Here is a 27665-nt window from a genome sequence, read left to right on the forward strand (position 1 = left end):
AAGGGGAGGGCGAGTCTTGTCCCGGGTCCTGTGCCCCCGGGAAGAGGAAGAGGCTCCCTGAGCTCCGCCCGGGCGCGGGGCGCTGCCTGTCCCGGCTCCGGGCTGCTGCTTTCTCGGCCCGGGCGGGGCCCCCACGGGTGCGGAGCTCCGGCCCGCACGGCGACACGGATGGGCCCTCCCTAGCCTCGCGTCGCGCCGCGCCGCGCCGCTCCGCCTCCAGCCGGGCGAGGCAAGGGCGGAGGGAGACGGCCGCCGCGGTGGGGCCCTGGCGGCTGCCGCTGCGCCTCTAGCTCCACGATCGGGGGCGGGGGCGGGGGCGGAGGCGGCAGAGCCCTCGAGTTAGTTAGCCAATGAGCGGGGCGGACGGACAGGCGGGGCGGGGCGATCGCGATCGCCGCCCAATGGGGAACGGGGAGGGGTCGCGTGCGGAGCTGGGAGAGTCGCAGGCAGCCGGAGGCTGGAGTCCGGACTCGGGCAGCGAGCGGGGTAGAGCCGACCGCCGACCACCGCCGCCCTCGCTCCGCCAGGACCCGCCGCAGCCACGGCAGCCGCCCAGCGCGCCCGCAGCTAAGCGAGTGGGGAGCCGGCGGCGCAGGGGAAGCCGCGGAGCCCTCAGGGGGAGGCGAGGGACGGACGGACGGACGCCGCTTCCCGGAGGGGAGCGGGCGGAGCCGCCGCCGTTTGGAGCAGAAGTTTGGCTGGCGCCGCAGAGAGGAAACTTTTCTCCGGGGGCCGGAGGCGGGGGCGGCGGACAGGAGCCGGCGCTGGGCTGGTTCGGGCCGGACTCTGGGATCGGTGACCTAGCGCGGGGGCTTCTGCGCGGCTCCGCCGGGCCGGGCCGGGCTGCGGCGGCCGGGATGTACCTGGCAGCGGTCTTGGCGGGGAGGAGGCGCCCGGGCGGCGGCGGCGGCTGGCACCTGGGGGCGGGGTGGCTGCTCCTGGTGCTGCTGGGCGAGTCCGGGACCCGGGCGCTCGTCTGCCTCCCCTGCGACGAGTCCAAGTGCGAGGAGCCCAAGAGCTGCCCCGGCAGCATCGTGCTGGGCATCTGCGGCTGCTGTTTCATGTGCGCCCGGCAGCGCAACGAGAGCTGCGGGGGCGTCTACGGGCTGCACGGAGCCTGCGATCGCGGGCTGCGCTGTGTCATCCGGCCGCCGCTCAACGGGGACTCCATCACCGAGTACGAAGTGGGCGTCTGCGAAGGTAAGGGCAGCGCGGCCCCTGCCCTGCTCCTGCTCCTGTCCGGGCTGCCCTCGCCCCGCCGCCGGGCTCGCCCTGCCCGGCGCCTCCCCGCGCCCTTCTCTGTGAAGCTTTAGCTCCTGTGCCGGGAGCGCAAGGGTCGCTGCGGCCCCCTCTCGTTCCCCAGCTAAGTGACTGGATTGCTTCCCCCCCCCCCCCGTCCAATGCAGAGTCGGTGTGAGCTGCGGGGGGTTTAAATGCGAAGTGCTTTGAATAGGAACAGGTCTATCTGCTCGGTGTCCGCTCGGGCCCGGGGGAGTCGTGGGGCGACGACTCCGCACGAGCATATAAGGCTGGTTGGTGGGATCTTGCTCTTGATGGAGTTTGCCTGGGCTTTTCTGCTCCTCTTCCCTTCCCCCTCCGAATTAAATCTCCCTGCAGGTCGAAAGGGAGCAACTCACGATTCTTTCCCCAACCCTTCCACTGATCCTGGGCAGGTGCCCCCTTTTGTATTTATTCGCAGCTCTGGGGAGTTGTTGCGCTTACTCCCTCACCTGCGTTTGTCTAAAAATCGGTTGCGGTTGTTTAAATTTTGGATGAGGATTTCACTAATTGTTCTGGTGGGGCACCGGGACCGAGCTCTTCCCTCTTGGCAGCGTTTGGTATCAGGTAGTAGCCCAGGCTTTCTCTTTCTGTTAGCCTTGTTGCTTGCTTCAGCATTAGTAATGGTTCTGCTCCTGCCAGCCATACCACTTCTTACGTGAGACTGTCTGGTTCTCGCAATCTGGAGAGGAAAATTAGACCAGTAGTAATCGTGTTGTGGTAGCAACTAACTTTTTTGCCTTCACGCTAACTTTCGGACAGGATTTAACTGAATGCTGCTGCTGCTGCGGCTGCTGCGGCTGAGGAAAACCCATGTTTTGAAACGTTGACTTAAGTTTGGTAGTTTGAAGTCGTTTGTTATACATTGCAAAACGGTTGCAATCTCGAATCCCTTTTCATTAGTAGATCATGTTAACTAGTATCGATTCGGCGAACTACTGATGTCCCTGCCAAATTTCTTGATAAGACTTAAAGCGCTTGAAACAACAGCCTGGCTGTTTGCCCTCATGCAATAAACAGATAAATCATACACGTGATGCTTATTCCGGATTCCTTCTGTGGAAGGAAACACAAAGGCTGATCGTCTGTGGCAAACTTCTCCTTCCTGTTCCTGTCACTTAACACCTCTTTCCCCCCCCCCCCCATGAAATGCGTCTTTTCCCCTTTTCCTACAAAGGAAAAATCCGTGTGGTAGCAACTCTTCTCCAACCCGCCAATCTCACTTTTCCTGCTTCATATGTGGTGAAGAGGACTAGCTAGAGGAAATGCAGGGATATTTTCCCCTGTAGCTTACTTGCTTACAAGTGGCAGGAAGGAGTCCTGGAGTCTGTCATTTATCAGGTGGCTGAGGAAGGGAAAGCTTATAATGTAAGAAAGCGAAATACATCGTGATGATAAGAGATTATGCATTTTCCACATTGAACTATTTCTAGTTTTATTTAGTGGGGTTTTTAAAAGATAGACGGGACAATTCTGGAAAGTAAGAGGAGCGGGTGTTCTTGGTTTTAAGGCTAGAGGGCAGTAAAGAGTTCGGAAATATCTTTTGAGGAGGAGGCACTCCGCCAAAAACTGTTTGAAAACAACACACAAACCCATTAAAATAAAACTGCCATCCTGACAAAACTGCCATCCTTCTAAATATGTTCGTTGGTGGTAAATGTATCATTTTAGTATCCAGTACTAGTTTATAACTGATATGAATCACAAGTTAACTGTAAACCACAACATAAAAATATGAGGGAAGTTGGTGTCCTATGTATACAAAAACAAATAGAATAACATTCTTCCCTCAGGATTCATTCAGTGGGGTTGCATAGGCATGGCTGAAGTGAAGAAAGCGGAAGTGGGTTGAGTATTTTAATGAATTAATACATAGCTCTAACTATTTTTCAAGAGGCTTCCTTGGTTCATTCTGTGTTGCATTGGTTTTTCTTTCCCACATACATAGAAACAAATTGGATTTAAAACAAATATACATATATAGAAAAATATCTCTCAGTTGTTTGGATAATGGTTCCTCTGCTTGCATGTTCTAAGTATAAACATAGCTTGATCTGGAGAGTGGAATAATGAAAGCCTACAGTAATTAAATGTCTTGACAAACCAGCTCCCTCCGTGTATCACAATGTAGACTTCTCTGGCAGTTTAGAAACATTTCATTCTTTTTGAAGTGATGATGTAATATGAACTTTGCATGATTTCAACTAGTAACATCCCATATACTCTCTTAAAAATGGTATGAAGCATCCATTGGCAAGATTGTTTCAATCAGTGCTCTGTGGCTAGAAACTAGTTCCAGTTGTTCCTGTAGCAATCAAGGAGATAATTTAGGAACTATTTTCAAATGAAAGAAACAACTGCTTACCAAATCTAGAAGATATTACTAGAATAAATGTTGGTTTATGTAAGGTTCTACCTATAATTGTCTTAAATTATGAAACTGTTCGGTATGTAACTGGCCTAATTTTATTGTTTGGGGTGGAAGAAATTTGAATGTTTTATCTCTAAACCAATAAAAGGATTTATTTTTAACTAATCAGCCAGTTTAGATCTATAACTTGCAGGTAGAAGTATGACGGGGTAGGTTGTCTGCTTTATTGCTAGCTTTTAACACTATATATAATAGTCTCTTCACAGGCTAACAGATAAAGAAATTATTACAATATGTCATGTCTCTTGCAGTGCATGCAGCTCTTCTGTAACAGATGTGCTTGAATAAAAGTGAAATTCACTAGCTAAGGAAACAGTGTATATAACTGAATAGAAACTGATATCATTTACTTTTTTCTGTCTGTTCCTTTCTTTGCAATTTTTACACTGAAATGACCCCTACTGGTTACAACTATAAGTGTGTAGAATTTTTTTGTGTGTGGCTTCATAAATGGCTTAGCTGAGACAAAGCTGACATTAACTTTTTCTATGTCAGAAAGGGTCTATGTTTTCAGGATCCTACGGTTGTCTTCAGAGACTGATGTTGTTTATACCTGCTGCAATTAAAGCTACTTCAGTTTATCATTTTCTCAAAAAAGCAGAATCAATGTGATCTGCACTTTTGGTGGGGCAAAGTAGTTTTGTGGTGTCTCTTCCAATGAAGGAATCTATGTTCAGAACTTGCCTCTAATCCTGAAGTGTGCTGCTACCAGTAGTATTGGTACTTTAGGAAGTGGATTTTTCTATATGAATTTGCGCTGAACCAATACATCAGCATAGTGTGAAAATAACGTGTTACCTCAAGGCACCACTTTTTTTTTTTTTTTGCTGGTTTAAATTTAAAAATCAACAAAAATGCTTCGTAGTTTTTCACCCTTTTTAGGTTGAGTCTAATATGTGTGTTAATGCTATTTTTCCTTATGAAAGCAAAGCCTAGGGGAAGAAAATGAGAATTCTATATTTATTTCAGAAAGGGACCAGGTATCTAAATTTAATCTTTGAACAAAAATGTCTTATGGAGAGTAATTTCTTGCATCTTTGTAAATGATAACATTAGTCTGTTTATGGCCTTTTAGCACATAAACAAGAGATGGTGTATCGTTTTCTTATATATTACTGTATCAACCATATTCATATTTTAAAATACTGAGAAATTACTGTTTCTTGAGAGGTTAATTGGACCCAATTCAAATATGAACTTGATCAATCCACTATAGACTCTTCATTCTGAAAAAGGAGAGGGAAAAAAAAAAAAGGTATCACCAGTGAAAAATCTTACTGTAACTCTTCCATTTGATGCCTTAAGACTAACTTGCTAGTTTAGTGAGGACAATTATTGGAAACATTTTGTAATATGTAAAGGAATGAGCAATTGTCTATTTTGATTAAGCTACTTGTGTGTAGCAAATGAGTCTCTAATGTAACTGATGCATTAATTATGTTTTCCATTTGGTGCATTTACTTTGGGGAAAGACTTCTCATACTCTGATATTTTGTTTAATATTAGAAATCTATGTAGATTGTTTTTGAAAGTGATCTTAGGAAATTTTGATCAACTCAAACTCGGGTTATTCTGCTCAGATTGTTATATGGTGCTCATCACTGTAGTATCTGACAGGTTTCAGAGTAGCAGCTGTGTTAGTCTGTATTCGCAAAAAGAAAAGGAGTACTTGTGGCACCTTAGAGACTAACAAATTTATTAGAGCATATGCATCCAATGAAGTGAGCTGTAGCTCACAAAAGCTTATGCTCAGAGAAATGTTAGTCTCTAAGGTGCCACAAGTACTCCTTTTCTTTTTACTGTAGTATCTGAATGCCTTCCATTAGCGCATTAAACGATATGATTAGCATCTGTCACATGTTGTTCACTCATCTCCCCAGTGGTAGAAATGTGTGCAATGGAGTGTCTGTTCTTTTGGGGGGCGGGGGCTTACATATATACATGTTATGCACATATTAGAGAAAGCCAGCTCAAAGAAAGAGCCTAATGCCAGCTACCCCAAAGATTTGTTTAAGTACTTAATTATCAAGTGGTTTGCTCTCCAGAGATGAACACCTGCAACTCCCAGAGACTTAACTGGAAGTTGTGGGTACCCTAGATTCTAAATATAAGGGTACTCTTTCATTTAGCTGCCTAAATATAAAACTAGGTGCCCCGACTTAAAACACCTGAGCTTTAAAATGTGGCCTTTGTTTTGACTTCAGAATTGTAAAGCATTTTTTTTTAATTTGAAGAACTTGAAAATGTTTGCCATGAAATTTTTTTCCATTTAGCTCCTAATTGAGAGGTGTTCATACCCACAAACCACTATTAAGTTTTTGTAGTAAGAGTTCAGGGTTTTTTTTTTTTTTAATTTTTTTTAGCATGGTTGATTCCTACTATTCCAAGTGAGAACATATGAGCAGCTTGGGGAAGCTGGAACTGCTGCCATTACTGAACTACTTAGTAGGTGTGCAGATTCTTACTTCCTGTGGCTATCAGCCTTTCTCCTTTCATAAGGCCTGCATTCACTACCTGGATATGTGGATTGACTTATCAGGTTGTTTTGATAACTAGGTTGATATCAGGTTGTTTTGATAACTAATCAGGTGGTTGGAGTCCTCCAGTTCTGTTTTGGGACAGCTCTATAGCAGGAGTCTCTTGCAGTGAATGGAGTTCGGAGTTAAGGATGAGGGAGCTAGACTACTTTCATTACTCTTCTTCTCCCCCCCCCCCATACTTTTTGCCTTTGGCTTGTAGACACCTTTTTTTCTTACAAACATAGAATCTTTTGAAATTTGTCTTAACTTCCACTGCTCTCCTTCCTAGAGAGAGGTTCTGATCACTTTGAAGAAGTGTCTTAAAGTAAATGGGTGGAAACTTTACATGGCGGCAGCATACTAAATAAGTAATTTTATCTGTGGATTTGCAATTGCTTTCATGGTTTGTTTTTAGAGATGATTGTATTAACTTGTTGCAGTTTCTGAAGTGGTCTTGAAATAACCAAGCTAGTGAAGTGTCTTACCATATCTTCTAGTCCTTCATAAGAATATGCCCAAGCATACCATGCCCTTTGGTAGCCAGGGAAGTTCTGCTTAGATAAGGTACTGGAACAGAAATGACAAAAGGGGAATACTTCATCTTATCAATTTTGTGTCCATTAATCTGTATGAACGATCTTTGAATCACATATGCTGAACGCTTCAGCCTGATGTGGTGTTCATTTTAACCTGTCAAAAGCTTTCTCTACATTCAGTAAAAAAAAAAAAAAAAAAAGCTAGATTGCTATCTGTAGCTTGTTTCATACTTGTCTTGCAAGATACTAGCTATATGAGGTAGTGCTCTGTTGGGGTTAGGAGATAAATCCTCACCTAGGCAACTGTGTAATACATGTATAGATGAATGTTGATATGTACATTAGGTTACATTGTTTTTCTTCTTTTGAGGAAGACTTTGTACAAATCTGGTACATCACCATCAGGGGTGGTGTCCCATACCTCCTACAGGATTTAATTACATCTTTCTAGAGGCTAAGAATTACTGCCTAGTCTTCAGTCATGTTGGTTAGTTTGGCTCTTGGAAAACTGTCACGCGACTGAGCAGTAGGAAACCTATGATCTTTCTATAAAAGTTTCATATGAAACACTGAAATACTTAGTTTAGAGAGAAGACATGACAGAAATGTATCATACTTCTGGTGTAGCAGAGGATAAATAAGTGTACTTGGCTTACCTGTCTCAAAATACAAGAAGGATTGTACAATACAAGAATACAGTAGCAAAACTGAAATACAGCAAATCTAAAATTGATAAAGGAAATGAAATTGTATAGATTTCTGCCATAAAGTCTGTGACACACCACTGAGTAAGACTGAAGAAAGGATTAAACTGTGGATGGTATTTGCTAGACCAAAACAGAGTTCTTGTCTGAAATAAGGCAGTGTTGCTTCTGGGGGCTGCTTTTAGGGTTTTCTTCAGCATTATTAGTGTTAGTTTTAATGCTGAGGGAATTTTTGTCTAAGTAGCTATACAATGTGCATCTCTTAAAGCTTCAAAGATTCCTTTACTTAACATATGGTGTAGGTGCTGCTTGTAGGAAGAGGGGTCCATGGAATCATCTTCACAAATGTAAAACTTTGTTTCTGTAACTTGAGGAGAGAGCTATTTTACAGTAAAGGTGAATATCCCTGTTTCTCCTCCCTGTTCAATACTTGTCTGTGGCATTGCTCTATCATCAAGTGTCTATTTCGGCCCAGTGCTGTATAGTTTTCAGATAAAATGGTTACAAAAGCTTCTCAGTTGTTTGGGAGCCAGAGTCCCACTTTCAAAAATGACTTGTCTCTGAAATTCCCTTGGGAAATGGCTATTGAAAATTTTACTCTTGATCTTATGTTAAGTATCTGAGTTCAGGACATACTCAGAAATGTGCACCCAGATTAGGTCACTTTTTTTTTTTTAAAGAGTACAGATGTGGTGACAGAAACTACTGCTGTGGCACAACCCTTGCAGTTCTTGTTGTCATGAACATATTTTTGTGTGTGTTGAACAAGTCTAGAAATTACCATGGATGTGGGGAAGGCACTGCCAAATTTTCCACTCCTCCCAAGCTAAGCAGGAGAAGACAGGCCATCTAACTCATCCTGACTTTTCTACACAGTACTGTACCCATCTGTAGGAATTAGGATTTCAGTACTTTCTTTTGGAGACAAGTCCCTCTAATTACCCATATGTTAAGAAGCTTATTTTGTTGATATCTTTCCAAAACTTTCTTGCTAAATCTTCTTACTCCAGCCTCATTTTTCTAAAATTCTCCATTAGTAAGAATCCGTTCAAATAACTCCAGACTAAGCAAATAGCCAAATTGTCTAGTTATCTCTGTATTTTTCCACATTCAGTAACATTTGTTCTTCTTTAAATCCTCATCAGCTTGTCCACTGTGGTTGCATTGATAACTTCTTGGTGTGTGACACTTTTGCTTCTGTAGCTGAAATAGTATTTGACTTTCATGGCACCATATGAAGTTGAGATATATAGCTCATTACTGTAGTCCAAAGACCTCTTACAGAGTTGTACAGCATTGTTAATGTTGACTTTAGTTTGGGTATTCTGTTTTTACCTCCCACCACCACCACCTTTTATTTTACATTTTTTTTATTTAAGGTACTTAACTCAAATTTGGACTGAAGGCTTTCATTCTTGGTCTCTACCTGAAGCTAATTGAAGAACAAAATCAATTAAAACACTTTGGTTGATTTTTTTGAAAATATTCAAAGTACAAAAACTTTAAACTATTCTCTTTACACAGGGTCAAAAAGGAGATAGAGTAATCGTATTTTTCCCAAGTTCTGCCCCTTGAGGTGCCATGGAACACGAATCACACTAGCTTGTGAAAATTGTGTGACTAGCCCTATCCTTTCTTGGGTATGTTGATCAGCTATGAAATACTGTAGCTAATTTCAACACTTAATGCTAATCTACTGTACAAAGCCCCCTAGTGGAGATGCAGCTTATACTGGCAAAAGGAGTTACTCGATAGTGTAAAAAGAAAAGGAGTACTTGTGGCACCTTAGACTAACAAATTTATTAGAGCATAAGCTTTCGTGAGCTACAGCTCACTTCAGCAGATGCATCCGATGAAGTGAGCTGTAGCTCACGAAAGCTTATGCTCTAATAAATTTTAGTCTCTAAGGTGCCACAAGTATTCCTTTTCTTTTTGCGAATACAGACTAACACGGCTGCTACTATGAAACTTGATAGTGTAGTTAACCCATCTCCACAAATGACATGAGCTATATCAACAGAAGCAATCTTTTGGTCATATAAGCTGTCTGTGCATACTTTTTCATTCCTAATTGATATATGCCAAGGAGGTAATGTATAGTGTAAACCTGGCTTTAAGGCTTGCAGGGGAGGGGGGAACAGCAGGGGAGAGGTGGGGGGACTAGCCTCCCAGGCCAGGCGCTCTGAGGGTCCCGCGCACACGGGCCGTAGTTTGCTCACCTCTGCTCTAAGATGTAATTAAGCTAACCTAAGCCCCAGTGTAGGCAGCACTAGGCTGACAGAAAAATTCTTCCAGCGGCCTAGCTATTGCCTTTCAGAGAGGTGGATTTAGTACAGCAGCAGCAGCGGAACTCCTTCGGTCACTGTAGTTAGGGTCTACACTACAGCACTGCTGCTTTAGCATTTCTAGTGTAGACATACCCCATAGCTCACAAATCTGAGTGTTGCTCATGACCATAAGGGCTACAGTTTTAAGCTTTAATTAAAGAAAAAAAGAGTAGGGAGGGGGAAGAGTACTGGCTTATCAAGCCTCTGAGGTTCCACTAAAACTTGACCTCCTCCTTCTGAAATGTTAAGCTTTGGATATGGGAAGCTCAGATGTAGAGATAGTGGCTCTTTTTTTATTTTTAAATGCCACAGTGTATATCTCTAACTTAATTTTATCCATCAAGTTTGGCAGGCCTTTCTGCTAGGTCACTCATCCCTAGAACAAGTGAAATATCCTGAACTTTGCCTACCCTATCAAGTTAGCAGAAAAGCTCATAAACCTGCTGTTTTTCATTGATACCTTCTGAAGGAATCTGATAGTCTATGTTCAAAAGTGGAGTCATCCAGGCATAGGTTTATTAACCACACAGGATCGTGTGAAATGTTCTGTCTTAATAGAATAGAGAAGTCAGCAAAGCTGACATCCGCCTTCCTGTTGTTCTGGGGTGTGGTTGGGTTGGCACAAACAAACCTTCTCCGATTACTTAATTTTGACCTCTTGGCCTACAGTGTGCACGCTAGTTAATGAATTTGTCTAGGATGTATTTTGTATGGATAATCTAGGATGGGTTTTGTTTTTAATTTTTTTTAATTTTAATTATACACCCTTCTGAAGGCATACTTTCTTTTACTCTTAAACTCCAAAGGTGAATCTAAATAAGTCCTATAGCTGGTATCCTTTGTGAATGAGCACAGAAGGGAAGGCATTGCGTACTTGCACAGTATGACAGACCCATAACTTCTACAAGCAATGATAGTTCATTAGTTTGATCTATTTGCACATTGCTCTGCATAATGGTCTTTAAGACCAGTTCCCAAGGGGCATTAAGTGGGTGGTAGGAAGAGGATTCAATGGAAAAAGTACTTTTTTTTTTTTTTTTTAAAGTGAGAGTTTGCCCCAGGCAGTAAAGAAGCCATGTACAGTAAAACCTCAATTATGAACAGCTCAGGAATGGAGGTTGTTTGTAACTGAAATGTTTGTAATTCGGAGTAAAACATTAAGTTTACAGCAGAATATTGACTTACTACAGCTTTGATACTTTACTATGCAGAAGAAAAATGCTGCTTTTCCTTTTTTTAGTAGTTTAACGCGGTACTGTACTGTATTTCCTTTTTATTTATTTTCCTCTGCTGCTGCCTGATTGTGTACTTCTGTTTCCAAATGATGGGTGTGGTTGGATGGTCAATTCGTAGCTCTGGTGTTTGTAACTTTGAGGTTCTACTGTAAATGACTTCACTCATAGAAGAATACTTATGCTTTTCATATGGAGGAACTGTTTGACCCTTCTGAAAGGTTTGGGCCCAAAGGGGCTTTCAGTATAGGGCATGCACATTCTTCCCCTACCCTGCCATGCAAACCTATAGCTTCTGTGTTTTAAAAAACAAAACAAACTGTTACTCAATACAAAGAAAATCCTCTCCTGTTCTTTGAGGACTTCATTTGAGTATTTCAGCATACTCAATATCGCTCTCATAGAACAACTTGATAGTACTTAGTCAATTTGCAACAATAATTCAGGGATGAAAATTGCTTGAAGATCAGAATGTGAACTTTATTAACAGTACTGAATATTCTGTTTTTCTTGAGCAATAAATCTGTGGTGCTGTGACCTTCTCCTGCTATTTTTAGGCAAAATACTAGACAGCAACACTTTTGGTAACAAAACTGGCAGGAAGCATGTAGGAGACTGCATTTCATTTCACTGCAAACTAATACGGGTTAGGCTTTTGTATGTGGGTGTTTTTGGGCTTGACTGTCATGTGTAATATACTGTTGAGAACCAAAATAAACTAGTTGGGCTTTCAGAAAAGTTAACAGTAAGAAGTATTTGTTTTGTTAGGAAGACTTGTTAGCAACTTTTAAGATAACTAGGGTGTTCTGAATCCAAATATGGCTGTTACCAAGCTGTGTGTGTATAAAGGCTATATTTATTTGCAATTTTGAGGGCCTAAACACTAAATTTCAACTTGGTACCCATTATTTTTGAATTCAGCAGATTCAGGGTGGATTTGATTTAAACCAAATTGATTTAAATCACTAGTCAGACTCAATTTAGTCATGGATTTCTACATAAAAGTGCATTCTTGTTGATTGCTATAATCTTAATACATATTATTCACAACTCGGAGGATAGATGAGACCCAAACTGGGTGTCTCTTTATGGCCTGCTGTCATAGGTTTTCCCTTCTAGTGAGAGAATGATATGGTAGATCTCAAATCAATGAAGGCTACACTCAGAAAGACGTCAAGACTTCTGGAATATGCTGCTCGAACAGATTCACTTTTGTTTCTACTGCCTGTCCCTCCCTTCTCACATTTATCTCTAGACTTCTCTTTGTCCAGATCTATCCTGTCCGCAACAATCTTCTATGCATTGAACTTTTTGAAACTTTGCACTTTTAGAGAGAGATAAGGGATAGACTCCGTGTATACAAATTTGCAGAGGGACAATAGGGTTGAGGTCTGTTGTTTCTCACCTATATATGAATTTATTTTAAAATATTTTTGCTGTTTAACCAGCATGTTATGTCTGGGGACACAAATTCACAGTTTGAGAACTGCAAAACTAAGCATCTCTGATGGTGTCTTCTAGTCTTAGCACTGAGTTCCATTGGGTAGATTTAGGTTAAATCTTTCTATACAGAAGCCCCTGGAACCCCATAAGATTAGGTCCCTAATCCATGAACTATTGGAACTCATTTACAAAATGTTTCTTAAACATTACGTGAGTATATTGTCTTATACTGTAGAATTAAAATTTATAATCCCTATTCCATGATGAGATATTTTTGAGCTAGAACGTATCTTTGTATAGGTTTTTTCTCAAAAAGCATTTCATCAAAAAATCTGATTTTAAATTAAAAAAAAATCAGTGATTTTTATCCACCCTGAGCAGATTCAAATTATGTTTACAAATTGGTGGTAACTTTTTCTAACAAATTCCTCTAGACCCTTAGAAATCTCAGAATCAGTCCTCTTTCTAATCTGTAAGTGAATTTAGAGTTTGAGCCTGGCTTGGAAAACTGCTGGAAAGGCTCCACTCCCTCTTACAGTTTCATCTCCCCACACCAATTTTCCTGGAGTTAGAGTAAGCAAGAAAAATTATTAGGGCAGTTGAAATTCCACGCCATGTGCATTCAGTGCTCCCCTCTAGTACAAGTGAGGGGTCTCATTTGCATAATGGAACACTGGAAAAGGTTCTCTTACTTGGACTAGCGTAACGTTGTTCTGCCAACCCCACATATTCAAAAAACAAATTGGTTTAAATCATGAGCTGTAAACAAAAAAAAAATAATTTTGGGCTCTTTATCTGACTCTGGCTTTTGAGCTGTCAAGGGTCACATTTCCAAGCTTTTCTCTGAAACCATGGGGATTAGAGACTTTATTTAAAAAAAAAAAAAAATAGGCAAGTAGAGATTTTCACATAAAGCCCCAACTCCTGGAGTCATTTAAGAAATAACAAATACAAAGGTCCCCCTCCCCCAAATTGCAATACTATATAAGGGCTAATAGGGTTGGCTTTGCATAGATCTGTCAGATGCTTGAGGACAGTGCTAGAGTTGACTTCTGTGGGGAGTCGAGCTCTGACTGGGGTGTACTTCTCCTGCACTGGAGCAGAGGGGTTTAAGGCAGCACTCTTAGGAGAGGAAACCATGGCCCCTTGATCCTGTTGGGCATGCTCCAACTGCAGCTGCAGTATAAGGAAGCAACCTACCTCAGTTTGGGCTGACCGGTGAGGACGAAGGATGTATTTTGCTGGCTCCACCCAAGGAGCAGCCAGGATCCCAGACTGCTGGAGCAGGAGATGCCAAGGCCTAGGCAAGTGTCCAGTACCTGCGGACCCCCCCCCCAAGGAACTTTCAGTCACCACCCGAGGAGCCCAAAGACTCCGAAGACACCCCGACTTCAACTGCAGGAGTCACGGTAGGAAGTAGCTCAGGGAGGGACTAGCCAGTCTGTGAAGAATCTCACAAAACTAAGTGATTGGGCAACAAAATGGCAAATGAAATTTAATGTGGATAAATGTAAAGTAATGCACATTGGGGAAAAAATAACCAACTATACATACCATATGGACGGGGCTAATTTAGCTACAACTAATCAGGAGAAAGATCTTGGAGTCATTGTAGATAGTTCTCTGAAGACATCCATGCAGTGTGCAGCGGCAGTCAAAAAACAAATGGGATGTTAGGAATTATTTAAAAAAAGGATAGAGAATAAGATGGAGAATATCTTATTGCCCTTATATAAATCCATGGTATGCCCACATCTTGAATACTGTGTACAGATGTGGTCCCCTCATATCAAAAAAGATATACTGACATTAGAAAAGGTTCCAAAAAGGGCAACTAAAATGATTAGGGGTTTGGAACGGGTCCCATATGAGGAGAGATTAAAGGGGCTAGGACTTTTCAGCTTGGAAAAAAGGAGACAAAGGGGGATTATGATCATGAGTGGTGTGGAGAAAGTGAATAAGGAAAAGTTATTTTCTTGCTCCCATAATATAAGAACTAGGGGCCACGAAATGAAATTAATGGGTAGTGGGTTTAAAACAAATAAAAGGAAGTTCTTCTTTATTCAGTGCACAGTCAACCTGTGGAACTCCTTGCCTGAGGAGGTTACGAAGACTAGGACTATAACAGGATTTAAAAGAGAAATGGATAAATTCATGGAGGTTACATCCATTAATGGGTATTAGCCAGGATGGATAAAGAATGGTGTCCTTAGTCTCTGCTTATCAGAGGGTGGAGATGGATGGCAGGAGACGGATCACTAGATCATTACCCGTTAGGTTCACTCCCTCTGAGGCACCTGGGATTGGCCACTGTCGGTAGACAGGCTACAGGGCTGGATGGACCTTTGGTCTGACCCAGTATGCCCATTCTTATGTTCAGTGTCCCTGCAGCAGTCGGTGTGTGGTGGGCAACCCATTTGCCACTACCAGGGCCCTGGGCTGGGACCTAGTGGAGCAGAGAGGGCCTGGGTCCCCCTATCCTGGCCACCCCTTTTTGGGGGCAGCCCACAAAACACCCTCCCGTTGACTCTGGCTATCGGATGAGGCCGTGCTTCCCTGCAGCTAAGGGAAGTCCTATTGATGCTGGCCATTAGGCTGCACTTCCCTGCAGACGAGGAGTCCTATTGATGTCCGTCATTGGGCCATGCAGCCCTGAGGCTGAGGGTAGCCATATTGACTTAACCGTGGGACTACCACTATAACTTGTCGCACCTCCAGGGTGACAGGTGTACTTGCCCAGCAACAAGCCCCAGCAGAAAGGAGTTCTGTCAGGCACAGTCCAACACATTTGTGATGTAGGGGCTTCCAGCAGTGAGTCCTTAGCCATGGGTGGGTAGTTGTAATAGTATTACTGTTTAGCCTCATCCTTGGTCCCTGTTGAGGGTGACTGCAGGTGTCCCAGAGGAGGCAGCACAAGCTGACAGGGCCTGGAAGCAGGCCATGCTAGAATAGGATGCACGAGTAAGCTCTTCCGGGCCATCATAAGACATTCACTTACAGAGCAGCAGTCTAGGAACGAAAAGGAAAGAATGAGGCTATATCTACACAGCATTTTGGAGACTGAGAGTGTGCCTCCCAAGCCAGGTCAACAGACTCACTAGACTTCAGAACCCGAGCTCCAACCAAGCTGCAACTTTGAAGTGCTGTCTATGCTGCTCTTTTTGCCAAAGTCTGTTCACCCAATGTGGGAGGTTTGCTTCTGTGGTCTCCAAAATGCTGTGTAGACATACCCCAAGTGGCATCTGGTGCTCTTTTATAGGTGTGAAGAGGTGGAACCTAGGTAATAATTATAGGGAAGAGTCTCTGTCTTTGAGTAAAAGAACTCTGCTAAACAATCTGTTCCATCTTGTATTTAGCTGTGACACTACCCCTTCATTTCCCAGATGTGAAGAAGAGCTATTTGTAAGCTTGGATCTTTCACCAACAAAAGAGATTACCTTACCCACCTTGCTTCTCTAGTATCCTGGGACACGGCTACAACAACGCTGCAAACAACAAATTGTAGTAATCTTTCCTGGGGCCTCTGCTGTGCGGTGTTACTGGCCCTTATCTTGACACAGCCCCTGGTAGCAGTGCCATGTGCACCATAGCTGAGGCAACTAGTGCTTTAGTTCAGCTCTGTTGGCCCTAACACTTGGTAGGTTTCAGTGCAGTTCCTCAGCTCATCAAATGCCGTTCTCCTTTCAGGACTCTAGATACCCTGTCTTTTTGATCCACTTCTTTGAACTGATACAGAATCTTCTGCCTTTGGCAACCCATCACTTTCCTGAACAGAAGGAAAGAGCCTCAGCAGATACACCAACATACACTCTGCTTATCACTCTGCTTATCTCTTGAAATTTTTGTGACACCCAGCTCTTGCCCCCCCAGCTCCTCCCAGCCAATAATGCAAACAACTCTAATGGGGAAAAAATGACCCTCTAGCCTGGTGGCTAAGGCACTAACTGGAAATGTGAGAGGCCCAGTGTGACGGGTTGGGTCACAGAAACTCCCTTGGGACTGCCACTTGAGCCTGTTTTCCCTGGCAGCTTGGGACTTTAGTACCTTGCCTCGTTGTGCCAGACACTCTAGCCTGCTACAGACACAGACCAATGTCTGAACCACGTCCCCTCAAAAGCTGCAGGCTTAACTGAAAACAGCGTAAGAAGTGCTCCTGTCTCCAACATCCAGATACCCCAGTTCCCAATGGGATCCAAACCCTGAATAAATCCGTTTTACCCTGTATAAGCTTTATACAGAGTAAAAACTCATAAATTGTTCGCCCTCTATAACACTGATAGAGTTGCACAGCTGTTTGCTACCCCAGGTATTAATACTTGCTCTGGGTTAATTAATAAGTAGGATTTAAGTAGTTCCAAGTAATGGCAGACAGAACTAAGTAAATTACCAAGTCAAATAAAACAAACACGCAAGTCTAAGTCTACTACAGTAAGAAACAAAATGCAGGTAAATCTCATCCATATGTTCCAATAAGCTTCTCTTACAGACTAGTCTTCCTCCTAGACTTCCTGAGTCCAGCAATCACTCACACTGCTGTAGTTACTGTCCTTCGTTCCAATTTCTTTCAGGCATCTCTTTGGGGTGGAGATGCTCTCTTGGGCCAGCTGAAGACAAAATGGAGGGGTTTCTAGGGGCTGGCTTAGTCTCTTTTGTGGGTGGAAACCTCTCTTTCGCCCTGTGTAGAATTACAGCTACAAGATGGAGTTTTGGAGTCACGTGGGCAAGTCACATGTCCATGCATGACTTGGTGCTCTGCAGGTTGATGCCATTGCCCACATGTCAGCTCGAACGTTCCCAGGAAAGTTCAGATGTGGATTGGCGTCTATCAATGTCCATTGTTAGCCAAGTACTTCCATTTACTTGAATAATCCCTTCGCACTATGTTGACCAAATCTGCCTTAGGTGATTCTACAGCAAACACTTTAAATACAAGCATAGAGCCAATGCTCATAACTTCAGATATAAAAATTATACATGTGTATGAATAGGATGAATACATGCAGTAGAATATAACCTTTTCAAAGATATGTTACATGGCATATATAGCATAAAACAGTTGTCATATTTACACTCATAAGCATATTTCTATACAGCATTTTGGGGTGCAATATCACACCCAGGTTCAAGGCTCTGCTCCAAATCAGGCAGAACAGGGACTTGAATCTGGGGTTCAACATACCAGGTGAGTGACTCAACCAATGAATTCTAGACTATTCTAGGGTGGATGGGTGTCTCTGGTTTTGGCCAGAAATTTCGTCTTGGATCTGGGAAACATACCTGACTTAAGTGTGTGTGTGGTTTTTTTTTTTTTCCTGTCAAAACCAGATGCTTTCCTGCAGAAAGTTTGTTTCAACAAGTCAGCATTTTTCAACAAACACTTTATTGAAAAATTAATGACTGGCTCTAATCTCTGGTTCATGACTTCAGTGGAGGTGTGCTGCTCGGGGACTACATCCAGTCTAGAAGCACAAGCTTTCTTCATGAATAACCCTATCTTTTGTGACTTCTCTAGGTTTGGCGCTGGCCCTGCATTTACTTAAAAGGTGGATAGTAAATTCTACACCTCTCCACATTTGACTTTCCTTTCCAGGGTGTCCTCCTTTAGAGTCAGAAGCCAAAGGGCTGTCTGCAGTAGCCATTCCTTCAACCCACTTAACTTTAGAACTTCTGCAGGATCCCTTCTGTCAGTCCCAAGTGTTTTCAGTGATTCATAGCAAACTATTAGCTATTGCAGTACATAGCTGTATTTATTCCATTCATATGCAGCACATTTTTCCTTAGGGCTGCACTTCGCAAGTTTAGGAATATTTAATGGCCGGTCTCAAACTTAGTTTTGATTTGACAGTTATAAGCCTTCAAAAATCTACTTCCTCTGGAACAGGACAAGATTCCCACAGTGAAGGCTATTTTTATGCCACTTTCTTATTCCATCGCTCAGCTCTTTCAGCTGTGGAACTGAGGGGTCAGATGAGAAAATAAGTCACAAGCCTTCATTTAAAATACCCGCCCTCCTTTTTTTATGCTCAAATCACAGAATCACTCTTACTTTTTCAACTCCCTGCATGCTGCTTCTCTTCTCTTGCTCTCCCCCAGAAATCCACCTTCAGTCACCTGAAATGGTCACCTTCGAGTTGACTTTTAGAAGTACAACTTCAGCTACAGTGTTTGCTAACATTTTCACAATACACTGAAAACTCCTGTACATCTTTTATCTAAAGATAAAGTATATTAAGGAGGGTGGAAAGTTGATCTTTCAACGTTGACGCTTATTTGTAGTCGCGCGCGTGCATGCGCGCGCACACATACCTTTTTCTTTTGTTAGCTTGATAGAGATTGAATGTGGGGGAAAAATACGATGCAGGCTATGTAGCAGTAGTGTATGTTCACAAGGATATGTCCGAGAAGGAAAGAGGCTGGGATGTAAAAAGAGATTCAGTGGGAGGAAGGAATGCCTGAAATAGTATGCAGGGAAAAAAAGGAAAACAAAGTACAGAGAAAAGGTTTGGTGACAGGAGGAGGGGAATGGAGGGGCAGGAAGGTTAGTATTAGTGTAGTAAAGCTTTTCTTTAACCAACTTTTGAGTCAAATATTTTCATACTGTGTAAAATTTCACTGTCCTTTAAGCAGCAGTAATATATTCTTCCCTCACATAGTTACTTTCTCATCACTTGTACATTACGTGCATGTGTGCCTTTTTAAAACAAAGATGGGGCTTCAGGTTAGTGTCTAACACAATCACATTTTTTGTCTCAAGAAACAAGTATCTAACTCTTGTAATGCAGGGTAGTGTAATCCAGACTTTTCCTATACTATAATTAGAACAAACGCTACAATGGTGTTTAATAAAGTATCTCATTAACTGCTTTTATATTGTGAAGAGGTCAGGAAAGAGACATTTCACCATTCAACACTTTCCTGAGGCTGTACTTCTAGGAGCTAGTGTTCATCTCCACATGGAACTGTTCTGAAATAGATGTTCTGCTTTAAATTCACATACTACTTCTACCCAAACTGTGTTTCAGGTCTAGATAAGCCCTGAGAATGAAGTACCAATTTTCAGAAAATCATCAATGATGTATCAAAGTCTTAGTTACTTGGTCTGAGTAAAAGTCAATAATGCAATGGTTATTCTGAAAACTGTCTCCCTTAATTCAAGCATTTGATGGAAATAAACTGAGGGAATAGCTCAGTGGGTTTCTATATAGTACATGTGAATTGCTGAGCACTGCCTACTTTCCAGGATCAGCAGTAGTGTGAAAATAACTTTTGTGGAGATGGGCGTACCTGTCCATGTTTGGTAATACTTGTTGCCACCAGTAACCTGATGTACAGTGTGCCACACACACTCAGTATGACACCCTCTCACTTGTTCAGATTCTTCACTTCAATCTCTGTTCTGAGTTGGGGGGTCTAGCACCATCAATGGTGCTAGCTGCTCTGCTACATGATTCTTCTGCTACCTGATTCTGCACTGTAACTGTCCCTCAGGTTCCACTCCAGAGCCACCTTAGAGTGCCTTCAGTTTCTTTGGAGAAAAGCTTGCAGGATCCTCTGAATAGCCTTTGGGGCATTGCACTCCTTTCCTGACTTGGTATCCTTCTGGAGTCTGGAGCCATGCCAGGGCTCACTCCAGCTGCTTGTGACTCTATATACAGAGCTCCATGAAGACTCTTTTGGAAGCCACAAAATCATCTCTAGCACAGAGCACTATGCCAGGCACCAGGCCCTCCCTTGACGCTGATCCCTTTAGTGCTGACAGATCACTGGAATCCTAGGGGAAAATCAGACCTCCCATTGGAGGGTAGCGACTTCCCTAGTGACAAGGCGCTGTAGAATATTTAGGCTGCTGCCCATCCTCTGGAATTAACTTCCTCAGAGTTTAAGAAGAAGCCTCTCTTCTATCAGTGTTTATACCTTCAGGAGCAGTCTCCCTTACAGCATCAAGGGATGCAGTTTCATAGACCTATTCTAAACCTTCTGCTGGCAAACAACCTCAGCACTACAGAAATAGGATTCCTCACAGTATCTTACTCCAAGCAGCAATTTTGAGGGTACGGTTGAGAGCCATATATCAATTTGCACCATATCTCCAATCATCCTCTCTTCATTCCCTCCTTTCTGACCCAGTCTCTCCTATAGAACATACAGATGCATGATTACTTCTGATTTCTGGACACCATCTGCAATGGATGCAAATCTACCCAATTCTGCATCGGGTCACATGGCCATCTCCCCCTTTCCTCTCCCCCTCCTCTCTTTATATTAAAACAAACAAAAAACCATCTCACTAGAAAGGCCTGTAGGTCAAGAAGAGAGTTGTAGAGAAGGCTCTATAGGAACATTGGAAGAGCAGTTGTCTGAAATCTGTCCTCAACCTCAGAAACATCAGGCGCATATGAGCATTCAAGTTCAGGATGCACAACCTAGGAGGCCTTATCCCTCTTTTATCCCAAGGAGACTGGTATGTGACTCTCAACTTTAAAGGACATGTTTCCTTTCATGACAGTCTCCTCAAGTACCTGAGGTTTTGTATGATGTCAAAACATTACCAGTTCAGAGTACTTCCATTGTAGTCTAATTTGTTAGTCTCTAAGGTGCCACAAGTACTCCTTTTCTTTATTCAGTCACAGTAATAGAGATCTTTGCCTCCAAACAAAACACCAAATGCCAAGTGCAGAGGGGGCAAAAGCTTCCTCCTGCATATATTTTACTGCCAGTAGCCAATGCTTTTTGTATACCTTGTCTGCCAGATACGCAAGGTCATAAAGATCATGTTGGGCAGAGTTGTATTAATAGCTTTAAAGTTGTCTCACGAGTACTGGTGCCCTGTGTATTCTGCAGATGGCCAGAAAGCCACATTACCTGCTGCCTCTCCGGGCATCTTGTCTCACAGCAAGGGAGGATTCTGTATTCAGCCTAGAGACGTTGCCCTTTCAACATGGAGGATGACCTTTTGACTAATGTGGACTCCCCAAACCCCTCAGCGTTCAAGCCATCCAACTGCTATCCAGGAAATGTTTCAGCTTGAGTTGCTATAAAGAGAAAAGGCTGTGGTTCACCATCTGGGTCACTAGTAAAAGACTAACTCAATATTAGGTTAGGATTACTGCAGTCCTGGAGTACTATCTGAATCTTAAATTTTGGTATGGCTTCCTTAAAAATCCACCTTGTAAGAGGAGCAGCTCATTAGGTTTGTCCTTAAAATGTGTATGCCTTCTCATCCTATAGTCCCCAGGCTCCTCAACAGCACGGTAAATGTCTTCTCCTTCTCCTCGCCCCCACTATCATTGAAGCTAAATCTTGTCCTAACAAAGCTAATAAACCCTCCTTATGAGCCATCTCATTTAAGCTTTTCTAGAGCATTTATTGATCAAATCAGACTTCCTCAAAGTGATTACATCTACTAAGAGGGCAAGTGAGTTTAATACATTGATGACCATGCCACTTTTGTACTGTGGTCTCTAAAGACACTGACCAGTGATGCCTCATCCCAGCCTAAGGTGACCTCAGATTTTCACCTATCCAGTGCATTTCCCTCTGTTCTTCCTGAGACCTTTCACATTCTGGGGAAACATATCTCCATATAATAGATGTGAAAAGAGTACTCCATTCATATCTGGAAAAGACCAAGTCCTTTAGAAATTCAAGCAGGCAGTTTGTATCATAGGGACAGATACCTGTGAAAACACAGTTCCGGACACTTTCCTACTGGATACATGTTGCATCTTAGCTAGGAAACCAGTACCTCCTGGTTTAAGTACCCACAGCACCACCATCAGTGGTATATATTAAACATGCTCCTCTGGTGGAGATATGTGAAGAAGTAATCTAGAATTCAGTGCACACTTTCACCAGACACTACTCTTTGGCTTTATCATCATGCTCTAACATCCAGTTAGTCCAGAAGTGACTCTTGCTCAGAGATACTGGTGAGTAATCTCTTTAAGGGAAGAAAGTGGTTTATTTTCCATGATGTTTGAAACTCACTTGCACTTTCTTGTCCTACTGTCTAGTCTCATTGTCTTTTAAAGCAACTACAGTTTGCCATGATCTTTAAAACTATCTTCAACTTTATTGGAAACGGCACTGGTGCTGCAAAGCAAAGGATGTTAGTTTTGCTCTTTAGGTGCATTGATAAAATAAGATTTTTATGAATCCTTTTTTGTGTCATTAATAGGATTTGATTAACAACTTCACACTGTTTCCTAGCAACAGAGGATTTGCCAGGCTGAATCAAACACTGTCCCCTCTAGTCCAGCGTCCCACATTTTTGGCAGTGACCTTTTTTTTTTTGTTTAATCTCTCACTACCTGTGCAACAATTGTGCATAGTGTACTAAGCCTGTTGTGTAGTTCTCTTGTGGGGGGCTTCTGGGGCATTTTGTGCTTTATGGCACATGTTGATCATTATAGTATTCAGGAAAGACATGTAATTCTGCCTAGCCACATATTTAGTTAATGATAGTATCTTACACCATGGCTATGTGAACTTCAGTGACTGTGGATGGAACTTAATCTTCTTGTTTCAAAAGTAGTCTTATCACTAAAAGAGAAGCTCCTTAGCAGTTGGCAGTGAAGAGCCTGTGAGACAGTAGAGCAGTTTTTCCTAGTATAATGATGGGTGCTTGCATACACTAGAAAGGCCACTGTTATCAGACCTCTCTTAAATTCGCTATAGTATTTGACTCAGACCTCTTGAAATTAATTCCACAGATTGACTGACTACATATAGCGTGTAGTAGGTCCTATAACTTCTGTTAATTTCCAAAGTCCCTTCATCTCACTCAGTAAAACAATTTTACCTCTTCCCTGTATAATCCTTATAATGATGATTATTCAGAGTCTCTCAAGCAAATCATTCTAATTTCAAGTAGTTTGCTAAAGGTAACGCGGTTTGCACAAGTGAGTGCTGCTTTTTTGCTTTTTTTCCCATGCACTTGATCTTACTGCGTGCAAATTATTTTGTCAGTATTAATACAAATAGCAGAATAGGGAAATGTAACAAACAATCTAGTATTCAGCATTCATATTGTCTGGATTAATATTTCTGAATAAATAAAATTGCATGTGGCCCTCCATATTTTATACATACAAAAGTGGCATATGAAACATGGGGTGTACAGTTTATAATAGCACTTAATTTTTTTTAAATTGGGGAAAAAAACAAAGCTTATTGAGTGCGCCTAATGTTGGCACCTTTGTGGGCAACTTTAATGCAGTTAAGTGGACTTAAGTGAAAATACGGTAAACATAGTGACTTCATTTTGTTTTTTCAGATGAAAATTGGGATGATGATCAGCTGCTTGGATTTGAACCTTGCAATGAAAACCTTGTAACTGGTTGCAACATAATAAATGGGAAATGTGAATGTGACACCATTCGCACTTGTAGTAATCCATTTGAGTTTCCAAGCCAGGATACTTGCCTGTCAGCTTTAAAAAGGATTGAAGGTAAGCACTTGATTTTAGTAATTTTCAACTTGTAATTCCTTATTGTGTATCTTTCACGAGGGCCTATCACTAGATGATGATACTTGATCCATAAAACAACGTAAGTGGTTTCAGGGACTAACTGCCTTTAACTTCCAAAAAGAACAGGAGTGATTTTTTTTTTTTAAGTCTTAAATACAATATTAGCACTGTGGAGTTTAAGGAAGATGTGGTTTATCCACCTTGACTCTCAAGACACCTCAATTTGAAAATGGATGAGACTGATATTGTCTGTCTTTGTGCTAAGTGTCTTTTTAATAAGTGCATTTCACTGTTGGCAAGGACAAAACTAACTGTTTGTGTCCTCTTTTGACCTTTGTGCTGCTTCACAAATTCTTAGAGTTGTGGAAAAGCATGTTCAAAATTAGTTATATTTAAAGTGATAGACACATGAACAAATGTTGGGACTTTAAATATCATAAATAAAGAGCAAAAATCTTAAGGTGTTCTTGGTTGCCTTGACTCACAATGTTTTGCATGATGATGGAATTGCTACTCCTTTTTCAGAAGTATATAATGTACAATTACTTCTCGATTGCTTGTCTTCCCTTTGTTTTAGCTCACTTTAGATCGACACTTGTGTATACTTTATCCTCATACTCACATTTGGTGTCATAGCACTTGGGACATTGCTGTATTACATGCTACTTAAAAAAGCAGTCCTAAATTCAGCCAACGAGTCAGTTCAGGGATATTGTGTTGCAATCAAACCTGCATGAAGTACTTTCTTAAAAGTGCTCTGAGCTGGGATGGAAAATGTTGTGGTTCTTGACAGCTGTCTATGCAATTTTACTTTGTCATAACATTTATTTTCCAACACATCCTAAGAATTTACAAGGAGATTCTTTCAGATATGTAAATGAGTGAATTGGACTCAACTAAAAGTCCACAGCTGTAGCTTCACTTGGTGACTCAATGCAGTGTTAAAGTTAAATGTTCTAAAAGAATACTAGTCATGTTGGTCTGAGTTACGAGGGTAGTTTAAATAAGTAAACTAACAAGTTCCCAGGAAAACAAAATGTTTTGAGACTTGCCTAAGTGTGTGAATCTTAATTAAGCAATGGAAAATGACAGTAATTTGAAAACCTGCTAAAGTTCTCATACAATAAACTAGAAAAATATGGAATAATAATGTGATAGTGAATATTCCTCCTGTCCTGGGTCTGATCCGTTAGAAGCTTAACCACAGTAGGGGCTTGTACTGCTAGCTTATTGGATATCATACCCCTAATTGAAAAAGTTTAAAATTGATCTAGAAGTGTAGTAGTACCAAGGGATGTCTCTGAAGTACAAAAGGCAACAAAGAAACTAACACTTCAAGTTTGCGCCTTGTGTTAAAATTCATCTGCAGTTTTTTTTCCCACACTTAACTTGAAGTGATTGATATGTTGTCTAATGCTGTGAGAAAGAAGTGCTGAATTCTAATCCTGACTCCGACAAAGACAGCATCTGTGGTCTTAGAGAAATAGACAGAAGCTGTAACTTGCCTGTCTCAGAAAATGAGTTTACAATATTGATCTGGCTCCTGAACAAGAGTGTTCTGAGGATTAATGTTGTAAAGTACTTGGATAAAAGTCAAGTACCATTACAGATATCTAATTTATAATACTGTAGGTTAGTAATGTTAGACTATTTGTATTTCTGGGAGATAATATACTTGCTGTGTATATCTTAACAAGCTTCAAATGATGTCTGCTGTCCCGAGTAATTTATTTCTAAGTGATTTAGCCTGTACTCTTCTATCTTGTGAAGCCCTTCAGTTACGAAACTATAGAGAAATTCTTTGAAGCCACATTAAACCATTAAATACTTTAATGGTCAACAGAATAAGTTTGGTCTGTCTTTGGCTTTTGCTCTTTGTTTTTGTTTTTCAACAGCGAATACTTTGAGAAAATAAAAATATTCAGGTTTCCCTCTTTCCTTCCTTCCTCTTGCCCCCCCCACCCCCCATACACTGAAAGCCTAGTTAACATGTAAGCCATTGTCACTTCATGACAAAGCTCTAATACAATTTTTTTCTCTAAGAGGTTCCAGCTAGACTCCTAACAAGTGTTCATTGCTGATAGCAAACTACTCAAAGTATCCTACAGAACATGACTTACAGCATCAGACTTTCCACAGATGAAACCTATTTTTCTGAATTAGTAGCAAAAGGGGAGGGAGAGAAAAGCATAGCCACAACAGATTTTCTTGAATGACAGAGGATATTTAAATTACAGCATAAAGCATCAACAATGTGGATATACTTTTTAGCAGAAGTGTTCCTCCGTTTATAAGCATTTATAAAAAAAAACCAAACAAAATAAAAAGGACATGCACAAAAACTTCATGTGCATTACTACCCATTATAGCAGTGAAACAAAGGCCATGTTATGTATGCTGCCAAATAAACTTATGATTGAAATAAAAATGTGCTTTACCTTGTAAGTACTTATTCTCATAAATACACAGGGAGAAGCTATACTGGTATGACTGCATCCACGCTGGGGAGTTGTACTTGTTAAATTGTATTTGTTTCTAAAGCAGTACAAAAACTCTGGAGACAAGCCATGTCAACACTATAAAATTGTCAACTTTACTTAAGTTGGCATACAGCCACTGCAGTTGTTAAATTGCTTGTGTGTGCCTGCCCACTTGGCTCCTGGTGTTTGGTGGTGCAGCTCCTCGCCATGAACATTTGTATTGAGGGGGAGGGGTATTGTGGGATGGCTTGTCAACAGTTGACAAGAAGGGATGAATATCAAGAGGGGGGGAAAAATTATTTTTGTAGTGTTAACAAGGCCAATGCAATCAAGGTGGACGTCTCCCATTCCCAACAGTTGACAAGAAGTCTGGGAGTGGATAGGTCACTACAAAAAGTAATTTTCCCTCTGCTGATACTCTCACATTATTGTCAGCTGTTGAGAACGGCATGTCCACCTTGATTGCATTGGCCTTGTTAGCACTACAAAAGTAACTTTCCCTCTGATATTCACCCCTTCTTGTCAACTGTTCAGAATAGGCTACTTCCATCTTAATTGAATTGGTCTCGTTAGCACTGACCCCCCCCCCCCACTTGGTAAGGCAACTCGCATCTTTTCATATGCTGTAATATATGTACTGCTTACTGTATTTTTCACTCCATGCATCTGATGAAGTGGATTTTAGTCCATGGAAGCCTATGTCCAAATTTATTAATCTCTAAGGAGTCCTTGTGGCACCTTGCTGTTCTTGCTGATACAGACTAACGTGGCTACCACTCTGAAACCACTCCCAAGGAATAGGTCAGGAACACAGTGATGCACAAATAACTGTTTTCTTGAGATTTCTAACTTCAGCTGGTTAATGACATGGGAATATCTTTCTTTGTAACAATTAGGAAACTAAATAAGTACAAAGTAATTGAAGATTATAAAAAATAAATTGCTTGCAACATTGAAGTAGCTGTTCAATATTTTGTTTTATCCTCACTGTTCAATGTGTAACCCCAGGCCTTGTTTACTGGAAACTATTCAAACTCTGCTCTGAAGACCAGAATTAATTTTTTTTTCTCCTTGACTTTCCTATGGCACTTATCACTGAAGTATCTTAGTGTTTCACAGACATTTAATGAATTTATTTTCACAACACTCCTATGAGATAAGAGTGTAGGTATGACATGTATGCATATGGTCATGTAGACATCGAGTAGAAACTAAGTGGTTATATTTTTAATAAGTTGGTTTATT

At 41.6% G+C, this 27665-nt stretch overlaps 1 protein-coding gene across 1 annotated transcript in view; it reads left to right on the forward strand.

The window, feature by feature from the left end:
• The first annotated feature begins 366 nt into the window (after positions 1–366).
• The window catches only part of CRIM1 (cysteine rich transmembrane BMP regulator 1), a 325649-nt gene continuing 298350 nt past the window's right edge, over positions 367–27665 (forward strand). Inside the window, 2 exon segments of the mRNA XM_038396670.2 lie at positions 367–1200; positions 23746–23919. Of these exon segments, the coding sequence (XP_038252598.2) occupies positions 402–1200; positions 23746–23919 (973 nt within the window). The 5' untranslated portion in view covers positions 367–401.

This window comes from Dermochelys coriacea, chromosome 3 (genome assembly GCF_009764565.3).
Source record: "Dermochelys coriacea isolate rDerCor1 chromosome 3, rDerCor1.pri.v4, whole genome shotgun sequence".
Lineage (NCBI taxonomy): Eukaryota > Metazoa > Chordata > Testudines > Dermochelyidae > Dermochelys > Dermochelys coriacea.